Source organism: Oratosquilla oratoria, chromosome 12, assembly GCF_046742065.1.
Source record: "Oratosquilla oratoria isolate Oo_2021 chromosome 12, ASM4674206v1, whole genome shotgun sequence".
NCBI lineage: Eukaryota > Metazoa > Arthropoda > Malacostraca > Stomatopoda > Squillidae > Oratosquilla > Oratosquilla oratoria.
Window position 1 is genome coordinate 60,685,580 of NC_134788.1, and position 21,166 is coordinate 60,706,745.

Consider the following 21,166-nt stretch of genomic DNA (forward strand, 5'->3'; position numbering starts at 1 on the left):
TCACGTAATGACCCACACTGGAGAGAAGCCTTTCCAGTGTGACCTGTGTGATGCAGCTTTTTCAGGAGGGACTGCTCTCAAATATCACATGGTGACCCACACTGGAGAGAAGCCTTTCAAGTGTGACCTGTGTGATGCAGCTTTCTCAGGAAAGGGTGATCTCAAACGACACGTGATGACCCACACCGGAGAGAAGCCTTTTAAGTGTGGCCTGTGTGATGCGGCTTTTCCACGAAAGGATCATCTCAACCGACACCTGACGATTCACACTGGAGAGAAGCCTTTTAAGTGTGATCTGTGCAATGTAGGTTTCTTAGCAAAGGGTGATCTTAAACGACACATAGTTTCACACACCGGAGAGAAGCATTTCCAGTGTAGCATGTGTGATGCTTCTTTCTCACAAAATAATTGTTTCAGAAGACACATGATGATCCACACAGGAGAGAAGCCTTTCCAGTGTGACCTGTGTGATGCAACTTTCTCACAAAAGATTAATCTCAAACGACACGTAGTGACCCACAGTGGAGAGAAGTCTTTCAAATGTGACCTGTGCGATGCAGCTTTCTTAGAACCAAGTAAACTTAGACGTCATGTGGCGACCCACACTGGAGAGAAGCCTTTTCAGCTTTCACACGGAGGACTTATTTCAAAGGTCACGTAATGACTCGCACTTCCTCACGAAAAGTTGATCTCGTGTGTTGCATGACGACCTATGCTGGTGAGAGGCCTTTCCAGTGTGACCTGAGCCATATAACTTTCCTGTATGATGGTACTTGCAGCTATTAAGTACTGATCCACTGTTATAAACTGTCAATTGAAATCTTAATTGGTTTACTCTCAGTTGTGAAGTTATTTGAGTGACCATTGGCCTATTGCATAATGTGTTTTTGCTTCTTTTTTTTCAAAATTCTTAAGTGTTCCATCAAGTGCATGAATATTTTTGCAATTACAAAAAAAAAAAAAAAAAAAAAATTGTGCAACTGGTGGATATTGATATTTGTATGTCATGATGGATACAATTCTGTTTACCTTAGTATTGTATAAAGTAGTTGGGAGTATACGCCATAGTTATTTGTAATCTGTATGATGTATTGTTCATTTTTAATTAAGAAGAAATCCAATTTGTTTACTCAACTTTGTTATTGTTTGTAGCAAGAAGAATTTCTGGAGTCTAGTAGATTTGATTGTAGTTCTTCTTTGATACCTCCTGAGACAGAATTTCATGGTCTGATAATTTCTGAAATATATCATGACACCTTCATGACAAAGGATTACAAAGGCGGAGCATGCCGATAGGAGACCTTTATGTCCGTAACTAGGTCAGATGTGGAAAAAAGTAATGACAATAAAAACATAATATAGATAATAAATGCATAGGTATATTTAGATAAAAAAAAAGGTAAATAATAAATGATGATAAATTGACAAATATCTAATAATGTGAATCAAGTAAATAACAATCAGACATAACAAAAATGAATAATATAAAATAAATGACATTACAGCATCTTGCTTAGGTATTTATCTAAATGATTCTTAAAGCTTTGAACTGAACTGCATTGCACTGCATCTGCATGAAGTTTATTCCATTCATTAACTACATTATTATTTGTGCCAAGAATAGCTTGTTCGTGGTGTTTAGTAGCAGTTGTGCATGTACTTGTTCCCTCTTGACTCTTGGGACAGGCCCTCTTTGCTAGGTCGAGTTGTGATGTCTTTTTTTTTCTGTTCAATTTGTTGTTTTCGTGAAGTGCACATATCATTTTGAGATGGATATCAGTTTACAATTAATCTTTCTACAAGTATTTGGTGAATGTCAATCTTTCCACGTGATGATCTTCGTTATGAGAACTTTTGTGTCAGATAATTTCTGATAAATATCATGACACCTCCATGGCATCTAGTGTCTCTGTTAGCGCTGTATCAAATGTAATTGTTGATTGGCATTTCTGCATCTATTATGTCATTCTACAAGTGAGTCTGGCAATATACACTAGAGCTTCATCGACGGTGAGCTCAGTGTTTAGTGACTGTGTTTGTGAAATCATTGCTTTGTTATGTTGTCCTATATCACAGCGAGCTGCCTTGCCTAGTCAGTCTTCATTTTAGCCTTTACCGTTAAAGCTAACTTGAACTTCAGCTCCAAAGCATAACGAAACAATTCCTACAGTTCTACTGACTTGTCAATAATGTAAACATGATAAATCTTCTATTCAAAATACAATTTTAGATATAAACAGCCTGTGTTTCTTATTTCTAATATAATTGATCAGTTTTCGTTTGTTTAAAGAACAAAACTGATAAAAATTGTGCAAAATAACTGAAGATGAAATTGGTCCTCCTGATCTTTGACGTATACTGAAGACAGTATGCTAAAATCCATTTCCACATTTGTAAATAACGACACTGAATACAGTGCTATGCATGTAGGCTTAGGCAGCTTGTACATCTATACATGGATGGGGTGGTGCGAGAGGTTAATGCACGGGTGGTGGGTCAGGGATTGGAGATGGTTAAAGAAAATGGGGAAAAGTGGGAGATAAGCCAGTTGTTTGCTGACGACACTGCACTTGTAGCAGGATCAGAGGAGGGATTGAGGAAATTAGTGACAGAGGTTGAGAAGGTGTGTGGAAGAAGGAAGCTGAAGATATATGTGGGCAAAAGTAAGGTGATGAGATGTACAAGGGGAGAGAGTGACAGCAGGCTGGAGGTGAGCATTAAGGGTGAAAGACTGGAGGAAGTGGATAGTTTTAGATACTTGGGGGCGAATGTAGCAGGAAAGGGAGGAGTGGGGGTGGAGGTAGAATGTAGATTGAGAGAAGCGAGTAAATGCCTTGGTGGATTGAAATGTAATGAGAAATAGACATCTGGGAATGGATGCTAAGAGGAGATTATATGAAGGAGTGATTGTGCCAACAGCACTGTACGGAGCAGAAACATGGAACATAAGAGAGGAAGAGAGAAGGAGTTTGAATGTGTTTGAGATGAAATGTCTGAGAAGTATGATAGGGGTTACTAGGGTAGATAGAGCGAGAAATGAGGAGGTGAGGAGGAGAACGGGTGAAAAGGGAGCTGGGAGATAGGATTGATGAAAGAGTATTAGGATGGTTTGGACACATGGAAAGAATGAAGAAAGATTAGCATAAGGGGTGTGGAAGGCAGAGGTGGAAGGAGTGAATATGATGGGGCGTCCTAGGATGAGATGGATGGATGGGGTGAAAGGGGCATTACAAAAGAAAGAAATGTCTGTTGAAGAAGGACGGGAGAGGATAGAAGATAGGGATGAATGGAGAAGGGTTGTGTATGGATGATGTTGCGATGCATGAGTGGGAGCGGGTGGGGGATGGGGAGTGAGGAAGTATGTATGAGAAAAAATTGACGCAGCCCGAAGGGATTTCTCCCCGTCTTCTCCGTTTCTGCTTTTATGAAGCGGCCTTGCTGTGGATGTGCTGTGTCTTGCGACACTGCTTCTGACTTAGGGCAGTGGACAGGATGCAGGGATGACCCGTCATCCAGGAGGTGCCAAGATAAGAGGGAGGGAGGAGGTTGGAGGGGAGTGGAATATGTAGGAAATGGAATTGGTGGGAGTGGTTTCTCTACCATTTTCTTTTTGGCTACCCCCCGTGTAAGGGGGAAAAGCCGTTGGTATTTGTATGTATATACCAAAGTTGTGTCAATCTAAATCCACTGGGGTTTTATAATGCTGGTGTTTTGTCCGTTTGGAGCACTGGGTTTTTGCCCACTTTTTTTTCCGTGCAGCCCTCAACTTTGCCCACTTTTTTCCCGCAGTGCAGCCCTCAACTTTGCCGGTGGCCAAACCCCACCATTTCATGAAACAATCGAAGAAATCCACAAGAAAATCAACGTAGAACCTCTCAACATCACACACCACCGTATGTGGAATCAAACCTGGGACCAATTACTCTAAGACCCCACTACCCCAGAGCATCCGAAAGGAAACGAACGACAAGAGGAAAGAGTACAGCCCCATGCATGGTGGCCACAGAGTCTACCAAGAACCCAGACGTTACCGCCACAACCAGTATACATTGCATCAGACCAACCTAGTAGTTAAGTAAACTGAAATTAAACTGAACAAGTAGAAAAGAAAATATCCTAGCTAGCTTAGCTATTCCCAATGATTACACAAGGAGTGCCGTCCCCCTATTTCCTTTCCAACTCTCAGGCCGCAGCCCTCTTCCGACTTTACTAGTCTCTCACCCAGTAAAAGAGAGAGGGAGGGAAGAAAAAAGGCATAAGTAATTGCGACAGAACTGAGAAGATTCAAAGTAATGTTAGACTAAATCAAAGCCTTAATTGGTGAGACCAATTACACTGGGTAACACTAGTTTTGTTTCTTTAAATGTCTTTATTGTTACTAAGGTTGTTTTCTCTTCTGATTTTAGAAATGCAATTGAAAATTACATATAATAAATATTTCAAAATATAATTAATGTCTTATATACAAAGCAAACTATATTAAACTACGATAGTACACTATATTTAGCATATTCCCATTGCCTATAAATTGTAGCTGATGTTTTATCCTTGTATTTCCTTTTAAAAATAATGAAAGAATGTAAATATATAAGCATATCATACGGAAGAGCCCACTAGAAATGCATTGATGAGCGTGACTTCTTACTGTGAACTCCTTGATCTTTACGCAGCAGTAACCATAGCCTCCCATCAAAGCAGTGTCTCATCGTCCTTGGTATCTTTTCTCTATTGCAGCAATGTCCTAATGGAACTTCTCGCCATGCTTTTCAGTCACTCCTTCCAAGTTTTCACGAAACATTCCAAATGTGAATGCAAAAAATGCACCTTTAATGACATTCTACATCCTAAGTTCTTATAGCTTTCCAAAATTTGTGCTACATCAAGCGGCTTGTGGCTTGGGTCTTTATTATTAGCAAGGAATCCATTAACTATACCTTGAAATTCACACCACGACTCGCTTTCGACAGTACTCATTGCATTCTCAAGTTGCATTGACTTCAACACTCTCCTTACTTGTGGACTAGTAAATATACCACCCTTAACTTTGGCTTCTGATATTTTTGGAAAGAGTAGACGAATCTCTTGAAATGCTTTTCTACCATGAACTAATGCTTATACAAACTGATCAAACCAAGCTTTATATGAAGTGAGTACAGCAACACTTTGGTAAGGTCTACAAGAGGCTGTCTAAGAACATTGAGTTTTCCTGGCTGCAAGCCATCTCGAGGGGGCAACTCCACTTTCTAGTAGTGTTCATTATCAACCCGACTGTCCCATAGGCAAAGAAAACATGAATACCTGGTGTATACACCCTGTAATCCAAGTAAGAAGGCGATAATTTTAAATTCACCACAAGTATCCCATGAAATGCTATATTTTCATATTTTTAACATTAACTTAGTAATGAGCAACTCTGTTAGATACCTTTCATTACTACAGTAAACAATTTATAAGCGTACAAGCATTAAACCACTTGAAACATGTAATGCTGAGGATAATGTTCAGCCATACTGGCCATGTTGGAAAAAGACTGCCAGGGTCTTTATGGACAGGGTTCGAGATGGTCCCTTATCTGAATCTCTTCTTAATTAAGGTTGGGACTCTAGTCTAACGTCATTCTGTCATATTTCATGCTTTTAACCCAATTTGAACAATCACATGGTATTTTGTCACTTATCCGCTCGGAGATCAACTCTTATAAACCCTTATTTTAATAGAAATATGAACATTACCATGTTGGAATCGACAATTTATGAAAGGGAATGGGAGGACTAGGAAAATTACTTCACCCATTGCATTTTGACCAGAAAAAGGCCAAAAATATGCAGTAAAAAGGCCAAATATTTAATTATTCCACTTCTCAATTCACCAAATACTATACGATTTGTACTGAGCACTGAGCTATAGTGGTTTACTGGATTGGCGATCTGTGTACACAAGCGCTACGTAGTTCGTAAGTCCTCCGCCTGGGCAACGGGTGATGCAGTGGCCGCTATATTGGACCCCCTATGATTATACTGCGTACGAACTTAGATGTTCTAAATAGCTCAGTGGTGCCAAGTAAAAGATCATATGCATACAATGAATTAATGGTTCTTTATTTTTCATAAACAGTATAAAAAGTAAGTCAAAAGTATGATAATTTGTTTCATAATCCTTTTTAATGAGCAATATATATATATATATATATATATATCTATATTTTTTTTTTTGCAGCATGTAAGTTTCATGGTCATTATTTCCACAAACAATATAAAAAATATAATTCTTTTCATGAGCAACAAAAAATAAGTCAAAATTATATTCTGCATTATAGCACAGACTTTGGTAAACAAGGAAACATAACCAGTGTTCAAATATAGTCAATCACATCATCACATACATCATATTCATCTCCATACATATTTGCAGATGAAAATAAGCGGTACATATCAGGTGGGACCACAAAATTCCTGCAACACAAACCTCTGAAGTGCAGATGGGTTCTGATGTGAATAATGGTATCTAGGGTTCTTGTACTCAGTCTGTTTCTTACTTTTGTTTTAACTATTGTAGCATGAGAAAATATGCGTTCAACAAGAGCATTGCTAACTGGTATGACAAGACAGGACAATGCATATGTTGCTAGGTCTATAAAAGATTTGTTACCTAGTGTATCATAGCAATTACCTACTCCTATCCAGAACTGAACAGAGTCATCTGGTATTTTGTTGTCAAATACTGCCTCTTCAACCTAGTTTACATGTAATACATTCCTGTACTGCTGTTCAATGGCATTAGATTTGTGTGTTCGTAAGGTAGGGAATGGTAGATCCTTATATGGCACCCTTGCTGTTTGACTCAAAATTTTTGATGGGTCAAGAGTACTGAGACCTTGTATATGTTCCTCGTAGGAGGCAGACGTTTCTCAGCTTGCTTGATGGCCTCCACGAGAAAGCTGTAACATCGGGCCTTGACGTCCTGAACTTTCGTTTCACCACTAACTTGATGCATCTCGATATACCTCTCCACTTCCATGGCAAAGCGAGCTCCAAAATCTACTTCGGATATAGCTAATTCACTTTCATCTGGGCTGAAAACTCTTGCCCGTAGACTATGATGATGTTGAGCAAGCTCACCTTCCATGCTCTGAGGATCGGCATCCGTGGCTTGAAAATATGAATTGGCGCGTTCAAACTCCATAACAATGGGTGTGACACAGTGAAAATACCAATAGTTGATTGGGTCATTTAGGATGTCAGAAATCATACGTGCCTTATACCTGGCATCAGCTCCACTAGCCTGCTCAGCACACATGAAGTATGCCTTAAGTTCTTCCCAGTTCATCAAGATGCTGTACATTACTTTCCCGCGTGCTAGCCATCTGGTCTGAGAAGCTTGCTGAAATGGCAGCGAGGTCCCTTTCCTTTCTTCAGTTGGGTCCATTATGCTAAACAATTGTTTGTAAACTGCCCTCCTTACTGTACTCTTGGAAAACCATTTTGGTATATCTGAAATTAAAAATCCCAAGCATGAAGGCAGCTTCTCAAATGCATGCTTCACGCACAGTGCTAGAGAGTGACAAATACATCTTACTTGCACACAATCTGGAGACACCTGCTGTATTCGGGTCCAAACCGAGTTATAAACTCCAGTCATAACTGAGGCACCATCACTTGCAAAACCAATGCAGTTACCAAGTTCTAAACCTAGATTTGTAACAGCAGCTTTAATTAATGACTGAATAATGCTTCCCCTGTTGTGTCATTGACAGGAATAAGACCAACAAACTCTGTTACTATTCTCTTTTCCTTTTTGCTGCAGTAACGTATCGCAATGCATAAATACTTCACTGTCCCAACATCGGTTGACTCATCTACTAAAAGGGCAAATTTTTCTCCTTCTAGATCCTTCTTCAGTTCTTGTTTAAGGGTTGGGGACGCAACTTCCGTAATCAGTTTGCTACATTTAGTTCTAAGAAGATTGATTTTTCCTAAGATGCTACCTTTCCCATTTTTTTTTTTTTTTTTTTATCATTTCACCAATGTGGTCCACAGAGGAAGTTGAGCAATGGCAGCAGACTGCAACAGCAAGTTCCAACTCTGCCTGTTTGACATCGTTGGGTGTTGTTGACTGAAAATTTATTGGTGGTGCAAGTACTGGTGTATTGTCTTCTTGTGTTTCTCCGAGTTTTCATGGTTTTGTAATGAGCACATTTTGGGGTTCAGATTACAGTGACATAACTTACATTATGCCTCACCAGAGCCAGCAGGTGCATATTTCACCAACATAAACTTTTTCTCCCACTCAGCTCTGTACCTCCTGGCACTATCATAACTGCAGTTCCACTTCGGCATCTTAGGCTATTGAATATTGCAGGCTGATTCTTATTCTAAAATGCATGCACCTGAAAAAATAAATACTCCTAAATAGTTAAGCACTTGAAAATCACTAAAAACACTAAGGAAAATTTAATGTCAACGATCTTTTCCACTCTACATAAGTATAAACAACCAGAACGAACGCTTTTGTGGGATGGAAAATGATTTTACCAATCTTATTAATCAAAACACAATATATTTCTATATTCAGTACTCTACAAATGTAGCCTACTCCTTGCTTGTTTATGAACATAGCTTACTATTGATTGAAGGCCTAAAATTACGTCAGACAGTTAAGAAAAAAAAAAAAATCACGCCAAAAGTTGCACATGGATCTCGTGCGCCATCAACATCACACAGGTGATTCGTCCAATTTTATCTTTGTGCCATAAGAGAAAATGGGACAAATTGCATGGATCACAATGGTAACAAAATAAAAAAAAAAGATACGCGCACTCGACTATATGGTAGACTTTAACTTGGATTAGTTTTGTCTTAGGAGGTGGCGAATGAACTCAGTATTCAACGCACTATTATCAGATGAGCTTACTGAAGCCAAATAAAATACATTTAAGCCACATTCTAAATAAAAAAAAAAAAAAAAAAAAAAAAAAAAAACAGATTTAGTCATTTAGGCCAAACTGAATATCCTTAGGCCAAATGCATGAAAAAGAAGCCAAAATTGAGGGTTTTGGCCTAAAAAAAATGCCAGTCTGGCAACTCTGCTCGTATGTTATTTGTTTACATTCATCTTGGCTGGCCGCCACTTCGTCCTCTACAAGTTATTAGTAAGTAAACTTATTTGGCAAAGAATCAATATACATGAAGTGCACAAAATAAATACAATAACATATTTCGAAATGATAATTACAAAATTGCCGAGGATAACACAAAAAACTTGTACGCTTATTTCCATTGTGGTCCTCATTACATTGTTATTCTACGCTGAGTTACACAGACAACATACGTAGAGGGTTAAGGGGACCAGAGACAGTCATTTCGTATCAATTGAATACAAATATATGCTTTATGGTATGAGCAGTTACTTAATATATACTAAAAAGAATCTTTCAGATTCCTAGGACATCTGTGATATCCAGAAGTGGCATATAATTTAGAAGCACATCATGACATGCACGTAGGTAATAGGTAGGTCAAACGCCACCAGAGGCGCCACCGTCGATGACGAGCACAAATGTTATGCGAGTGTATTTACTACGATCGTAGTAAATTAAAAAAAAAATTACATCATGAGTTACATGTCGGTACATAAAAACAAAAGATAAACATGGCGGTTTGCATTCAGCAGTAAATCGAAAATTGGTTTATGTTTCAGAGGTAAAAAATGAGCTAAATAAATTCAGAGATTTGGCAACTAACCAAAATAAACGAACACTACTAGTCTCGCGGATTATTCTAATACCAAAATAAAGGCAGCGTGTTACGGAAGAGCTGAGAAATTGGTGGTACCAATTAGTTGTTTTTTCTATCGGGTCGGATTATCGGATAACAACATCAACATCCATCCCGCCATCTTATCTATAACTGGTGGTATGGATCAAACTTCACTCTATTAAGTTTCTTACTATTATGTTATTAGTGTAATAGACTTATAGTTGAATTATTTGAACTATTTTCTTTAAAATGTGTGATTTTCATGTAATTTGATCAAAGATAAGTTACGTTTTTATCCTCCGTAATATTACGGACCACAGCTAGGATTCCTCCTGCCTGCTATCTATGATCACTGGTGGTATGGATCAAACTACACTATTAAGTTTGTTACTATTGTGTTATTAGTGTAATAGCTTGCATATAGTTGAATTATTCAAACTATTTTCTTTAAAATGTGTGATTTTCATGTAATTTGACGGTATTTGTAGCTGTGGTGGGTAATTTTGCAGAGGATAAAAATGTAATTCTATGATCAAATTACATGGAAATCACACATCTTAAAGAAAATAGGTCAAATAATGCAACCATATGCTAAATTGTTATATAAAATTGTGCCTGTCATTAAAAACCGTCATTGTTTACGTTTGATCGGCGATTAGTCAGACCGCACGTTTCGGCCCAAATTCCATTCAAAATGCAATATCTCGAGAACTAGGACAGCTAGATGGATAATTCAAACTGCATTATACTCATTGCGACTTTTTGCATGCCATGAGAACTACTTCAGCTCAAATATCAGGAATTCCATCTACATGTTGACCTAGCTACAGGTAATAAGTGTAATATTGAGGACGCTCGACAATGGTGCACATGTATTTATTGTATGGTGGAGGTTATTTTCCTTGTCTGTGCGTCACTTGATGTTGCCATTAGGTTTCATGTTAGTTCTGGTCGAATTTGGGCACTTCCAATTTGGTAGTCAGAATGAAGTTTTGTCAAAAAACTCGTCTATTGTTTACATTCTCGCATGCAACGACCATAGATACTAAGCAAGGAATTCGGGGATACGTTTCTAGGGGTAATATATTCTTGGCAACTTCTTTTCATTGCGATGGATGCGGATTGTAGGAGTATCATAAAATTATTTAGGAGTGGAATACTTCAAATGCATGCAGTGAAATGTCACAGAACTATAACTTCACTCAATATTTGTAATTTATATCTGAAGGTTCCAGGAGCAGTCATTAACCTTAACCCCCCCCCCATGCTTCATATTATAGTCGTGATGTATAAGCATGAACATGTTGTTAATATTCATAACTCAACAAATCACACCTACCATGCATTTTTTTTTTTTTTTTTTTTTTTTTTTTTTTCTTTTTTTTTTTTTTTTTTTTTTTTTTTTTTTGGTATAGGGATGAGTTTAACTTAACCTAGCAATAGTTAAGGTTCTGTAGACTTTTCCCTCACTCATTAGATAAGTGACAAATATTTTATAGTTTTATTTATGGATGCAGTGTGTTACTTGTGCCAAAATTCAATAATTTACTCACCAATCCTGTGGCTCTGCAATGGGGGTGGGTGGGGTGCTGTTGAGATGTTTCCTGACAAATGGAAATCATTAAAGGAATTGCAAGAATCATACATTGATTTCTGACATCCTTGATTATTGGGTGGGTGTATACACTTGCAAAAATGTTACCAATATTTCTTATTTCAAGTGTTCGCTGCTATTGTATCTTTCATCATACTCTGATTTTAACTTCTTGTGGCTTCTTTCTCCATGTAATATTTACTCATACACTCCTGTGCCTTATTATTTCCCTATTAATTTTCACTTTACTAATCACTAGGGAGCCATTTCCAAATTTCCAAAAAGGAGGACATAGTATATTGATGATTATGATATACAGGAATATATATATATATATATATATATATATATATATATATATATATGTGTGTGTGTGTGTGTGTGTGTGTGTGTGTATGAGTGGAAGGGTGGTGAGGTAAACACCAGGAACCGTTGGAGTTTTATTTCCCAGAAATAAAACTCCAACGGTTACATTTTAACAACTACAATGCACTGTAATTCTAAGCCATCAAAGGCCAGCATGCTGAAATTGAAATGTGATACTGCCCAAGACTCGAACTCAGCATCCTCATGACAAGTGCGACAGTGTCTTTCCAACTAGGCTATCAACAGAGATATAAGTTCAGCACATTATTTCTTATATATTAGTATGCTTGAGTTACATACACATGTATGAAATTTTGCGTTCAACCCATCTCCACTATGATAGTACAATTGGAAGTATACAAATGTGGGAAAGTATTTGTACAACACTGAATGAGTCCCAGTGATTAGAGATACATTTTAACAACCACAATGCACTTTAATTCTAAGCCATCAAAGGCCAGCATGCTAAAATTGAAATGTAGTACTGCCCAGGACTCGAACCCGGCATCCTCATGACAAGTGCGACAGTGATTTTCCAACTAGGCTATATACATATATATATATATATATATATATATATATATATATATAATACATATATATATGTATGTGTATATATATATATATATATATATATATAACAAAAAGCTGAAAGTGAATCATATTTTTCACTTCTAATGAAACCAAGAAAAAACAAATACCTGTATTTCTTGCTAAGTTACAACACAAACAAAACCTAGTTGTATCCTCACCTTGATTGCCTGGAGGTTAATTCTTTTTGTACCTCTGCCCTCTACTGGCCATCTCCAATAGTTTCTTGTTGGCCAGAAGTGTTTTGTATATAGTTGTGCATTCTTCCAAATGGTTTCTCTTGTTCCTCTAAGCTGATGTCATCATTGAAAAAGCTCACTCCAAGTGAGCATTACTGCATGGTAGGAGAATATATAAGCACTCACTTTCTTCAGGCTTGTGAATGAGAACTCAGATTTATATTCACTGGACAGTTTGAGATAGTGCTCATCACTGTGGCGATCTACCATTTGAGGAGTATTAATAATTGCGTCCACAATTCCATACTCTTCATTCAAATCATTTATACTATATCTGGATGGTTACAGGTCTCGACTGCATCACTGAATTCTCCAAAAGATACATCACTTGACAGGCCCAATTTTGATACTTTATTGTGAAAACTGTTTTCAGAAAAGTCATATCTGTCACTTAAGTACTTTCTGGCCCTTTCATAGAAAACACTGAAGTTTGTTTTACATTAGCCACATCTGCAGTAAGCTGGCTAAGCTTGGTGTTTGCTGAATACCCAAAAAAACAAATCCTTCATTCTCCTCTCGAGCTTGTGTGTCAGGTCAGCCATTAGCTTATATATTGAAATCATGCTGAATGATTTGGCTTCTAGTGCTCCGATAGTGTCTGAGAATAATGTAAGAGTGTGAATGAGGAAGAGGAAATAGATCTCTGACACTTCAGAGTCATTTCTTTCATCTCCGAAGCACTTCCACAGAACCTTGGGACATTCCTCTTCTCCTAAGCTCTGAAAATAACTTTATAGTGCTTTCCAGTACTTCAGTATTCTGTCAATTGATGGCCAAAGAGATAGCCATCTAGTTACAATATGTCGCAATAGATTGCATTCATCAGACTCCACAAATTCGCAGAATTTCAACTGTTGTGTTCTGCTTGCTGAGATGCTGAAATGGCTGTACACCTTGAGAACAATATTTTCAACATCAGTGTCCAGTTTTCCAGCAGCAAATTTTGTTGCATCGTGCAAAACATGAGCCAAACAGTTAGCAGGAATAATGTTGTTTTGGGCCAGTTTCAGTTTCTGATAAACACTGTTGTACTTAACATAGTTTACAGTTGCATTGTCAACTGTATATGCCGACACTTTATTCAGATCCAGACCCGACGCTTGTAACTTAGACAATTATAACTGATTTGTGATAGCTTTTGATGATTCATCATTATCAGTGTAAAAGTCAAGTAACACATGTTGCACTCCCTCCTTAAAATTAAAGTATCTCAAAAGAATTGGGAAACATGTTGTTGCACCTTTGTTTGAAGCATCAGTTGTTATTGAAAAGTGCAAGTCATGTTCTTTTACATGTTCCACAGAATATGGTGCTAAAATATTTTCACACAGCTTCTGCTTTGGTTCTTCCACATGTTACACCTTTTCCTACTGAGGAGTCACTATATACCTCTTTGTCAACTTTCACTGCACAGTCAGTGCTCCTATATGACTGGTGATGTTTCACAGTATGATACACTTTACAAAGTTCTGGAGCTGTAATTTTGTCATCCTGAGAGGATCGAGCTGAAGAAACAAATGATAGCAGTGACAAGTTGCCAGCACTAAGAGTGTTAAGTCTACGTTTGTCTGTGGCTGTGTGTCGTTCAACTGCACTATTCCCCATACCTCCAATCTGCACATCACAACAACAGTGTACAAAAAGCATGAAACTCATCCTTTCTGCTTTTAGCAATGAATCCAATCTCTTTGGCCCAGTTAGAGTTAAACAAAGTCTTTCTTTTCAGCATTTTCAGACTCCTTAACCTCATAAATTAATTGCCAAACCACACTGCACCATGGCCACCTCAGGACTGCAGCCCAATGTATGAGATGTAAATCATGCAATCACACGTTCACAACATTGGTCCTGTGCAGTTCCTGTCTACTTCGGCTGCTGAGTTCCGATGTTGACCTTGGCCTGGGTACTCCCACATAATTTAATTGTACAGCATTATTGTATACCTAGGGTTATTTATTTATTTATATATTCTTTATTATTTTTTTTATTTATTTGTTTATTCATTTATTTTTGCCACACCCCAAGAAAGGAGGACAAATGCACGTCTGGCATGAGGTTGTGCCAGATAGAGGACAAAGTTCTCAAAAGGGAGACATCTAGTCACCTAGGAAATTGAATATCATGTTGATTTACAAGTAGAATTGCTACACAGCACAAGTATTTACACAGATCACACGTAATTCATTTGAAGTGGTTGTTTTCACTGAACTATAAATCAACAAGCTGATTCCTTCGTGGGCCTTGTTATAGTAACTAATGGAAGTGAGGGGTGAATCTAACCCAACGTAGTTGTAGGTAGGGACAGGTTAGGATATATTGATTAGAAATGATTTACTTCTCACTCAAAGATGTCATAAATCAATATTCTATATTTTCATTTATAGGATTCTGGTGGTATTAGTGTGAAATTTTACTTGTTTCCCCCCAAAATGGAAAACAAGTAATTTGTTGTAGAAACCAATACAGTATTAGATTATCATAAATCTCGCAAATGTTGATTTATGACATCCGTGATTGGTGTGTGTGTGTGTGTGTGTGTAGGGGCGGGGATGGAAACCAATAAAGGATTTACAAGAATCACATATTGATTCCTGGCATCTTTAATTATTGGGTGGTTGACCTCTGAAAAAAAAAATTTAAATAAGATAAATCCAATTATCTGTGTTATATTGTCCATCATACTCCAATTTCCCCCCTTTGTATTCTTTCTGTTTGTAATATTTATTCATCTGCTCTTGTGACTTATTATCTGTCAATTTCCATTACCTTTTCACTCCCTTTTCCAGTTTCTGTAGTTCTTCATAGTTTTTACATTTGATCAATCATTCATTTTTTTTCTCATTCTTTTCTTTTTAATCTTCTTTCGTACGAATTGTTTGTTATCTTAATTTGTTGCACTTTTGTTAATGTATTTGTATATTTTTGTGATACTCCAAAAATATTAGCAAGTAATAAACTTTATATCGTAATGTTTAAAAAAAGTAGTGGCATTCACCATAACCTTAAAAACTAAATATGTTGATTTACAAGATTGCTGTTGGGCTACTCCCACTGTGTACCTTGTCTTTGTATTTGATGAAAGTGAGGGGTGAATCTAACCTAAGCTATAAGTAATTTACTTACCACGCAGAGGGTGAGGGAGCTCTTCGAAAAACGGAAAACAAGTGATTTATTGTAAATATGAATATCAGAATCTCATGAATCTCTCCAACGTTGATTTTTTAAATCCTTGATTGTTGTGTGTGTGTAGTGGTCCTCTGCAAAAAATTCTGCAAGTATTTCTTGTTTCCAGCTGTGGTGTTGTATCCTATAATTGATTTCTTATTCTTGTGGGCTCTATCTCTTTGCATTATTTGTTCAGTCTTTCGCTTTATTATTTCCTGAATAATTTTGACTACTCCATATTTCTTAGTATTTGTTCAACCTTCCATGTCTTTCTTCTTCCTTTAAACTTCTTGTTATGAAATGTTTATTCCCTTCCCTGATTTCATTTTGGTTAATGCTCCACTCTACTTATATTCCTTGATGTCACTCTTATTCCATTCTCTCAAAAACTTAGTTGTCATACTTATTACATATTTACTTTCAGGATGAGAGTAGCTATCAACAATTCCTGGGGAAAAGTATCTGTAATCTATGTGATGCAACTTTCACACGAAAGAGTCATCTCAAGTACCACATGATGACCCACACTGGAGAGAAGCCTTTCAAGTGTGACCTGTGTGATGCAGCTTTCACAGGAAAGGGTCTTCTCAAAAAACACATGATGACCCACACTGGAGAGAAGCCTTTCCAGTGTGACCTGTGTGATGCAGCTTTCACACAAACGAATGATCTCAAACGACACCTGATGACCCACACTGGAGAGAAGCCCTTCAAGTGTGACCAGTGTGATGCGGCTTTCTCACGAAAGAATGTTCTCAAACGACACATGTTGACCCACACAGGAGAGAAGCCCGTCATGTGTGACCTGTGTGATGCAGCTTTCTCAAGAAAGGATGCTCTTAAATATCACATGATGACCCACACTGGAGATAAGCCCTTCAAGTGTGACCAGTGTAATACAGCTTTCTCAGGAAAGAGTGGTCTCAAATATCATGTGATGACCCACACAGGAGAGAAGCTCTTCAAGTGTGACCTGTGTGATGCAGCATTCTCAGCAAAGAGTGTTCTTAAATATCACATGATGACCCACACTGGAGATAAGCCGTTCAAGTGTGACCTGTGTGATGCAGCTTTCTCAGGAAAGAGTGCTCTCAAATATCATGTGATGACCCACACAGGAGAGAAGCCCTTCAAGTGTGACCTGTGTGATGCAGCATTCTCAGCAAAGAGTGTTCTTAAATATCACATGATGACCCACACTGGAGAGAAGCCTTTCAAGTGTGACCTCTGCGATGCAGCTTTCTCACAAAAGGGTAATCTCAAACAACACGTGGTGACACACACTGGAGAGAAGCTTTTCAACTGTGACCTATGTGATACAGCTTTCTCAGGGCTTAGTGGTCTCACATATCACGTGCTGACCCACACAGGAGAGAAGCCCTTCAAGTGTGACCTGTGTGACGCAGCATTCTCAGCAAAGAGTGTTCTTAAATATCACATGATGACCCACATTGGAGAGAAACCTTTTCAATGTGACCTGTGTGATGCAGTTTTCTCGACAAAGAGTAAACTTAAACGACACGTGGTGACCCACACTGGAGAGAAGCCCTTCCAGTGTGATCTATGTGATGCAACTTTCACACAAAAGAGTCATCTCAAGGATCACATGATGACCCACACTGGAGAGAAGCCTTTCCAATGTGATCTATGTGATGCAACTTTCACACAAAAGAGTCATCTCAAGTATCACATAATAACCCACACTGGAGAGAAGCCCTTCAAGTGTGACCAGTGCGATGCAGGTTTCGTAGCAAAGAGTAATTTCAAACGACACATGGTTACCCACACTGGAGAGAAGTCTTCCCAATGTGACCTGTGTGATGCGGCTTTCACACAAACGAATGATCTCAAACGACACGTGATGACTCACACTGGAGAGAAGCCCTTCAAGTGTGACCTGTGCGTTGCAGCTTTCTCAGTAAAGGGTAATCTCAAACAACACATAGTTTCACACACCGGAGAGAAGCATTTCCAGTGTAGCATGTGTGATGCGTCTTTCTCACGAAAGAGTGCTTTCAGACGACATATGATGATCCACACAGGAGAGAAGCCTTTCCAGTGTGACCTCTGCGATGCAGCTTTCTCACTAAAGGGTAATCTCAAACGACACGTGGTGACCCACAGTGGAGAGAAGCCCGTCAAGTGTGACCTGTGCGATGAAGCCTTCTTAGAACTAAGTAAACTTAGATGCCATGTGGCGACTCACACTGGAGAGAAGCCTTTTCAGCTTTCACACGGAGGACTCATTTCAAACGCCATGTAATGACTCGCACTTTCTCACGAAAAGTTGATCTCGTGTATTGCATGATGACCTATGCTGGTGAGAGGCCTTTCCAGTGTGACCTGAGGGATCTAACTTTCCTGTATGATGGTACTTGCAGCTATTAAGCACTGATTCACTGTTATAAACCAATTTGGTTGATGGATTATCACGTGCATACTGTCAGTCGAAGTCGTAATTGATTTACTCTCAGTTGTGAAGTTATTTGAGTGACCTTTGGCCTATTGCGTAATTGCATTTTTGCTTGTTCGTTTTTTTTTTTCAAAATTCTTAAGTGTTCCATTAAGTGCATGAATGTTTTTGCACTCAAGGAAAAACGTCAAAGATATTAGAAAAGTGTGCAACTGGAAGATATAGATATCTGTGCGTCATGATGGATACAATTCTGTTCACCTTAGTATTGTGTAAAGTAGTTCAGAGTACAGCATACGCCATAGTTATTTGTAATCTGTGTTACCGTATATATATATCTTCGGTAATATATTTAGCAGTGTTTGATTTATCCTATAAGACACAACTCCCACACTTCAATTAAGTCTTTCCAAGAGAAGTAGGCATCCTACATGGTTTTTTCAGGTCGATTAAGTGGGAGTAGCGTGGGAAGTATCTGAATATAGTTTAGGAAATAGAAACAACTTAGAGGACTGTACAAAAAATCACCAAAGCAGGTGGAGGGAAGATAAACTTAAAGTTTACTATACAAATAGTAGGAGCATAATTAACAAAATTGATTTGCTGCGAGGTAAAGCATGCGTAGAAAATTTCGATATTATAGCCATTACTGAATCCTGGATCAACATGGCTGATAAACATTTCCTTCCGGAAATCGAAATAGAAGGATATAAGTTTTTTCATAAGGATAGGGTCGGCAGGAATGGGGGAGGTGTAGCACTTTTCGTTAAAAATACATTAAACTGTATCATCAACAATTCGATTAAGGAAGAGGACTGTACGGAATCTATTTGGGTAGAGATTATAGGCAAGAATAAGAAAGTTATTATTGGCGCCTTGTATAGACCTCCTAACCTTTGCATTGAGCAGACTGATTCCCTAATTCGTGAAATTCACAGAGCGTCCCAGTACAAAAACGTTGTAATCATGGGAGATTTTAACTATAGAAACATTGACTGGGAAACTTTAATAGGAGATCATGAAGCGAAACAATTCCTAGATGTGGTGCAGGATAATTTCCTAAAACAAATGATTACCGATCCTACGAGGGGACAAAATACCCTGGACTTAATTCTAACAAATAATGAGCACCAAATTAGCAGCATAATAGTGGGCGATAGTCTAGGCTTTAGCGATCATCAAGAAATAAGATTTAATATTATTTGGGAAAAAATAAAAAGTACAAATAACGTTCAAGTACCAGACTTCAGGAAAGCAAACTTTGACAATATAAAAACCTATTTGAAATTGAATACGAAAAACAATCCGGACGTTTCAAACATTCTTGATTCTCGTTGCGGGGCTGATAATCAGAAGTGGGTCGAGGCAGATACGCGTACCTTGGGGTCAGGTCTGGGTCAAAGAGAGAAATACGCATACCTTAAGTCAGGTCTGGGTCAAAGAGAGTGATGCGCGTGCCTTGGGTCAGGTCGATTCGGGGCGACGGCCCAAAAATCAGGTCAGTACTTTGGATGAGATGTATAGCAATCTGGCAGATCTAATTATTAATGCACAAAACACATTTATCCCCCTAAAGTCAATACGAAAAAATAGTAATACTCCCAAATGGATGACGGACAGATTGAAACATGAGATCGGAATTAAAAGAGGACTTTACGTAAAAATAAAAAACGGGGAATCACACCTTAGATCAAGATATAACGAAATGGCAAAGCTGGTTAAAAGGAATACACGTTCAGCGAAACGTAATTATGAAATCAAGGTTGCCAGTCAAGCAAAATCCAACCCAAAGGGTTTCTTTCACCTCTATAGAACAAAAAATAAAGAAAGAATAGGACCAATTAAAAACGATGAAAATGTCATGATAGAATCGGAAGAAAAAATGAGTGAGGAGTTTAACAATTATTTTCTATCGGTGTTTACTAATGAGAGGTTAGATAAAGTACCTGACTGCGATCCGATTTTCAGAGGGGATGAAGAAAATAGCCTAACTAATATCAGCATTAGTAAAGAAGAAGTTATCAAGCAGATTGACAGACTTAAAGCTACAATATCTCCGGGTCCGGACGAAATTTTTCCAAGAATGCTTAAAGAGTGTAGATTTGAAATCTGCGACCAGTTAACTGAAATATTAAATAAATCGGTAGACACTGGTTCTGTTCCAACTGCTTGGAGGCAAACGTTGTTACTTTTTTTAAGAAGGGAGATAGATCGACCATAAGAAAATACAGTCCAAACAGTTTTACATCGGTTATAGTAAAAATGCTAGAAACAATAAAAGTAAATAGAATCAGATAACACAATGAATCGCATAATTTAATTCGTGATTCACAGCATGGTTTCTCCAAAGGTAAGTCATGCGTGACAAATCTTCTATCCTTTTACACTAAGGTATATAAGGCGTCAGACAACAATGAAAATTACGATGTTATTTACCTTGACTTTAGCAAAGCGTTCGACAAAGTGCCACACCAGAGACTACTAAATAAAATCAAAGCCCATGGCATAGGAGGAAAAGTGTTAGAATGGATTAGAGCTTGGATTAGTAACAGAAAACAGCGGGTCACCATAAATGGAATAAAATCTAGTTGGGGCAATGTTACTAGCGGGGTCCCCCAGGGCTCGGTTTTGGGTCCCTTATTGTTCATTATGTATATAAACGACTTAGACGATGGGTTAAATAGTGATGTTAGTAAGTTTGCGGACGACACTAAAATAGGACGCCTAATTAGGTCAGGAGAAGACGCCCAGATTCTGCAGGATGATCTTAATAAACTGTTAACATGGTCGGTGAAATGGCAAATGAACTTCAATATCTCTAAGTGTAGCGTGTTAAACGTAGGGCTACACAACCCCGAAAATAGATACAACTTAGATGACACGTTTTTAGAAAAATCTGAGTGCGAGGGGGACTTGGGAGTTCTGGTGAGTCCGGACCTTAAAACCAGGAAGCAGTGCATTAGCGACAGAAATAAAGCAAACAGGGCATTAGGCTTCATTGCTAGGACGGTAACAAATAGAAGTGCAGAGGTAATTATTAAAC

General features: G+C 38.1%; 2 protein-coding genes across 2 annotated transcripts in view; both read left to right on the plus strand.

The window, feature by feature from the left end:
• Positions 1-21,166, plus strand: part of LOC143031869 (uncharacterized) — a 120,668-nt gene that overhangs the window by 67,577 nt on the left and 31,925 nt on the right. The gene's annotated exons all lie outside the window — the stretch shown is intronic.
• LOC143030438 (uncharacterized) lies at positions 15,702-17,973 on the plus strand. The gene is made up of 2 exons (XM_076193586.1): positions 15,702-16,968; positions 17,059-17,973. The coding sequence occupies exons 1-2, from the start codon at positions 16,225-16,227 to the stop codon at positions 17,971-17,973; spliced, it is 1,659 nt and encodes a 552-aa protein (XP_076049701.1). The 5' UTR covers positions 15,702-16,224.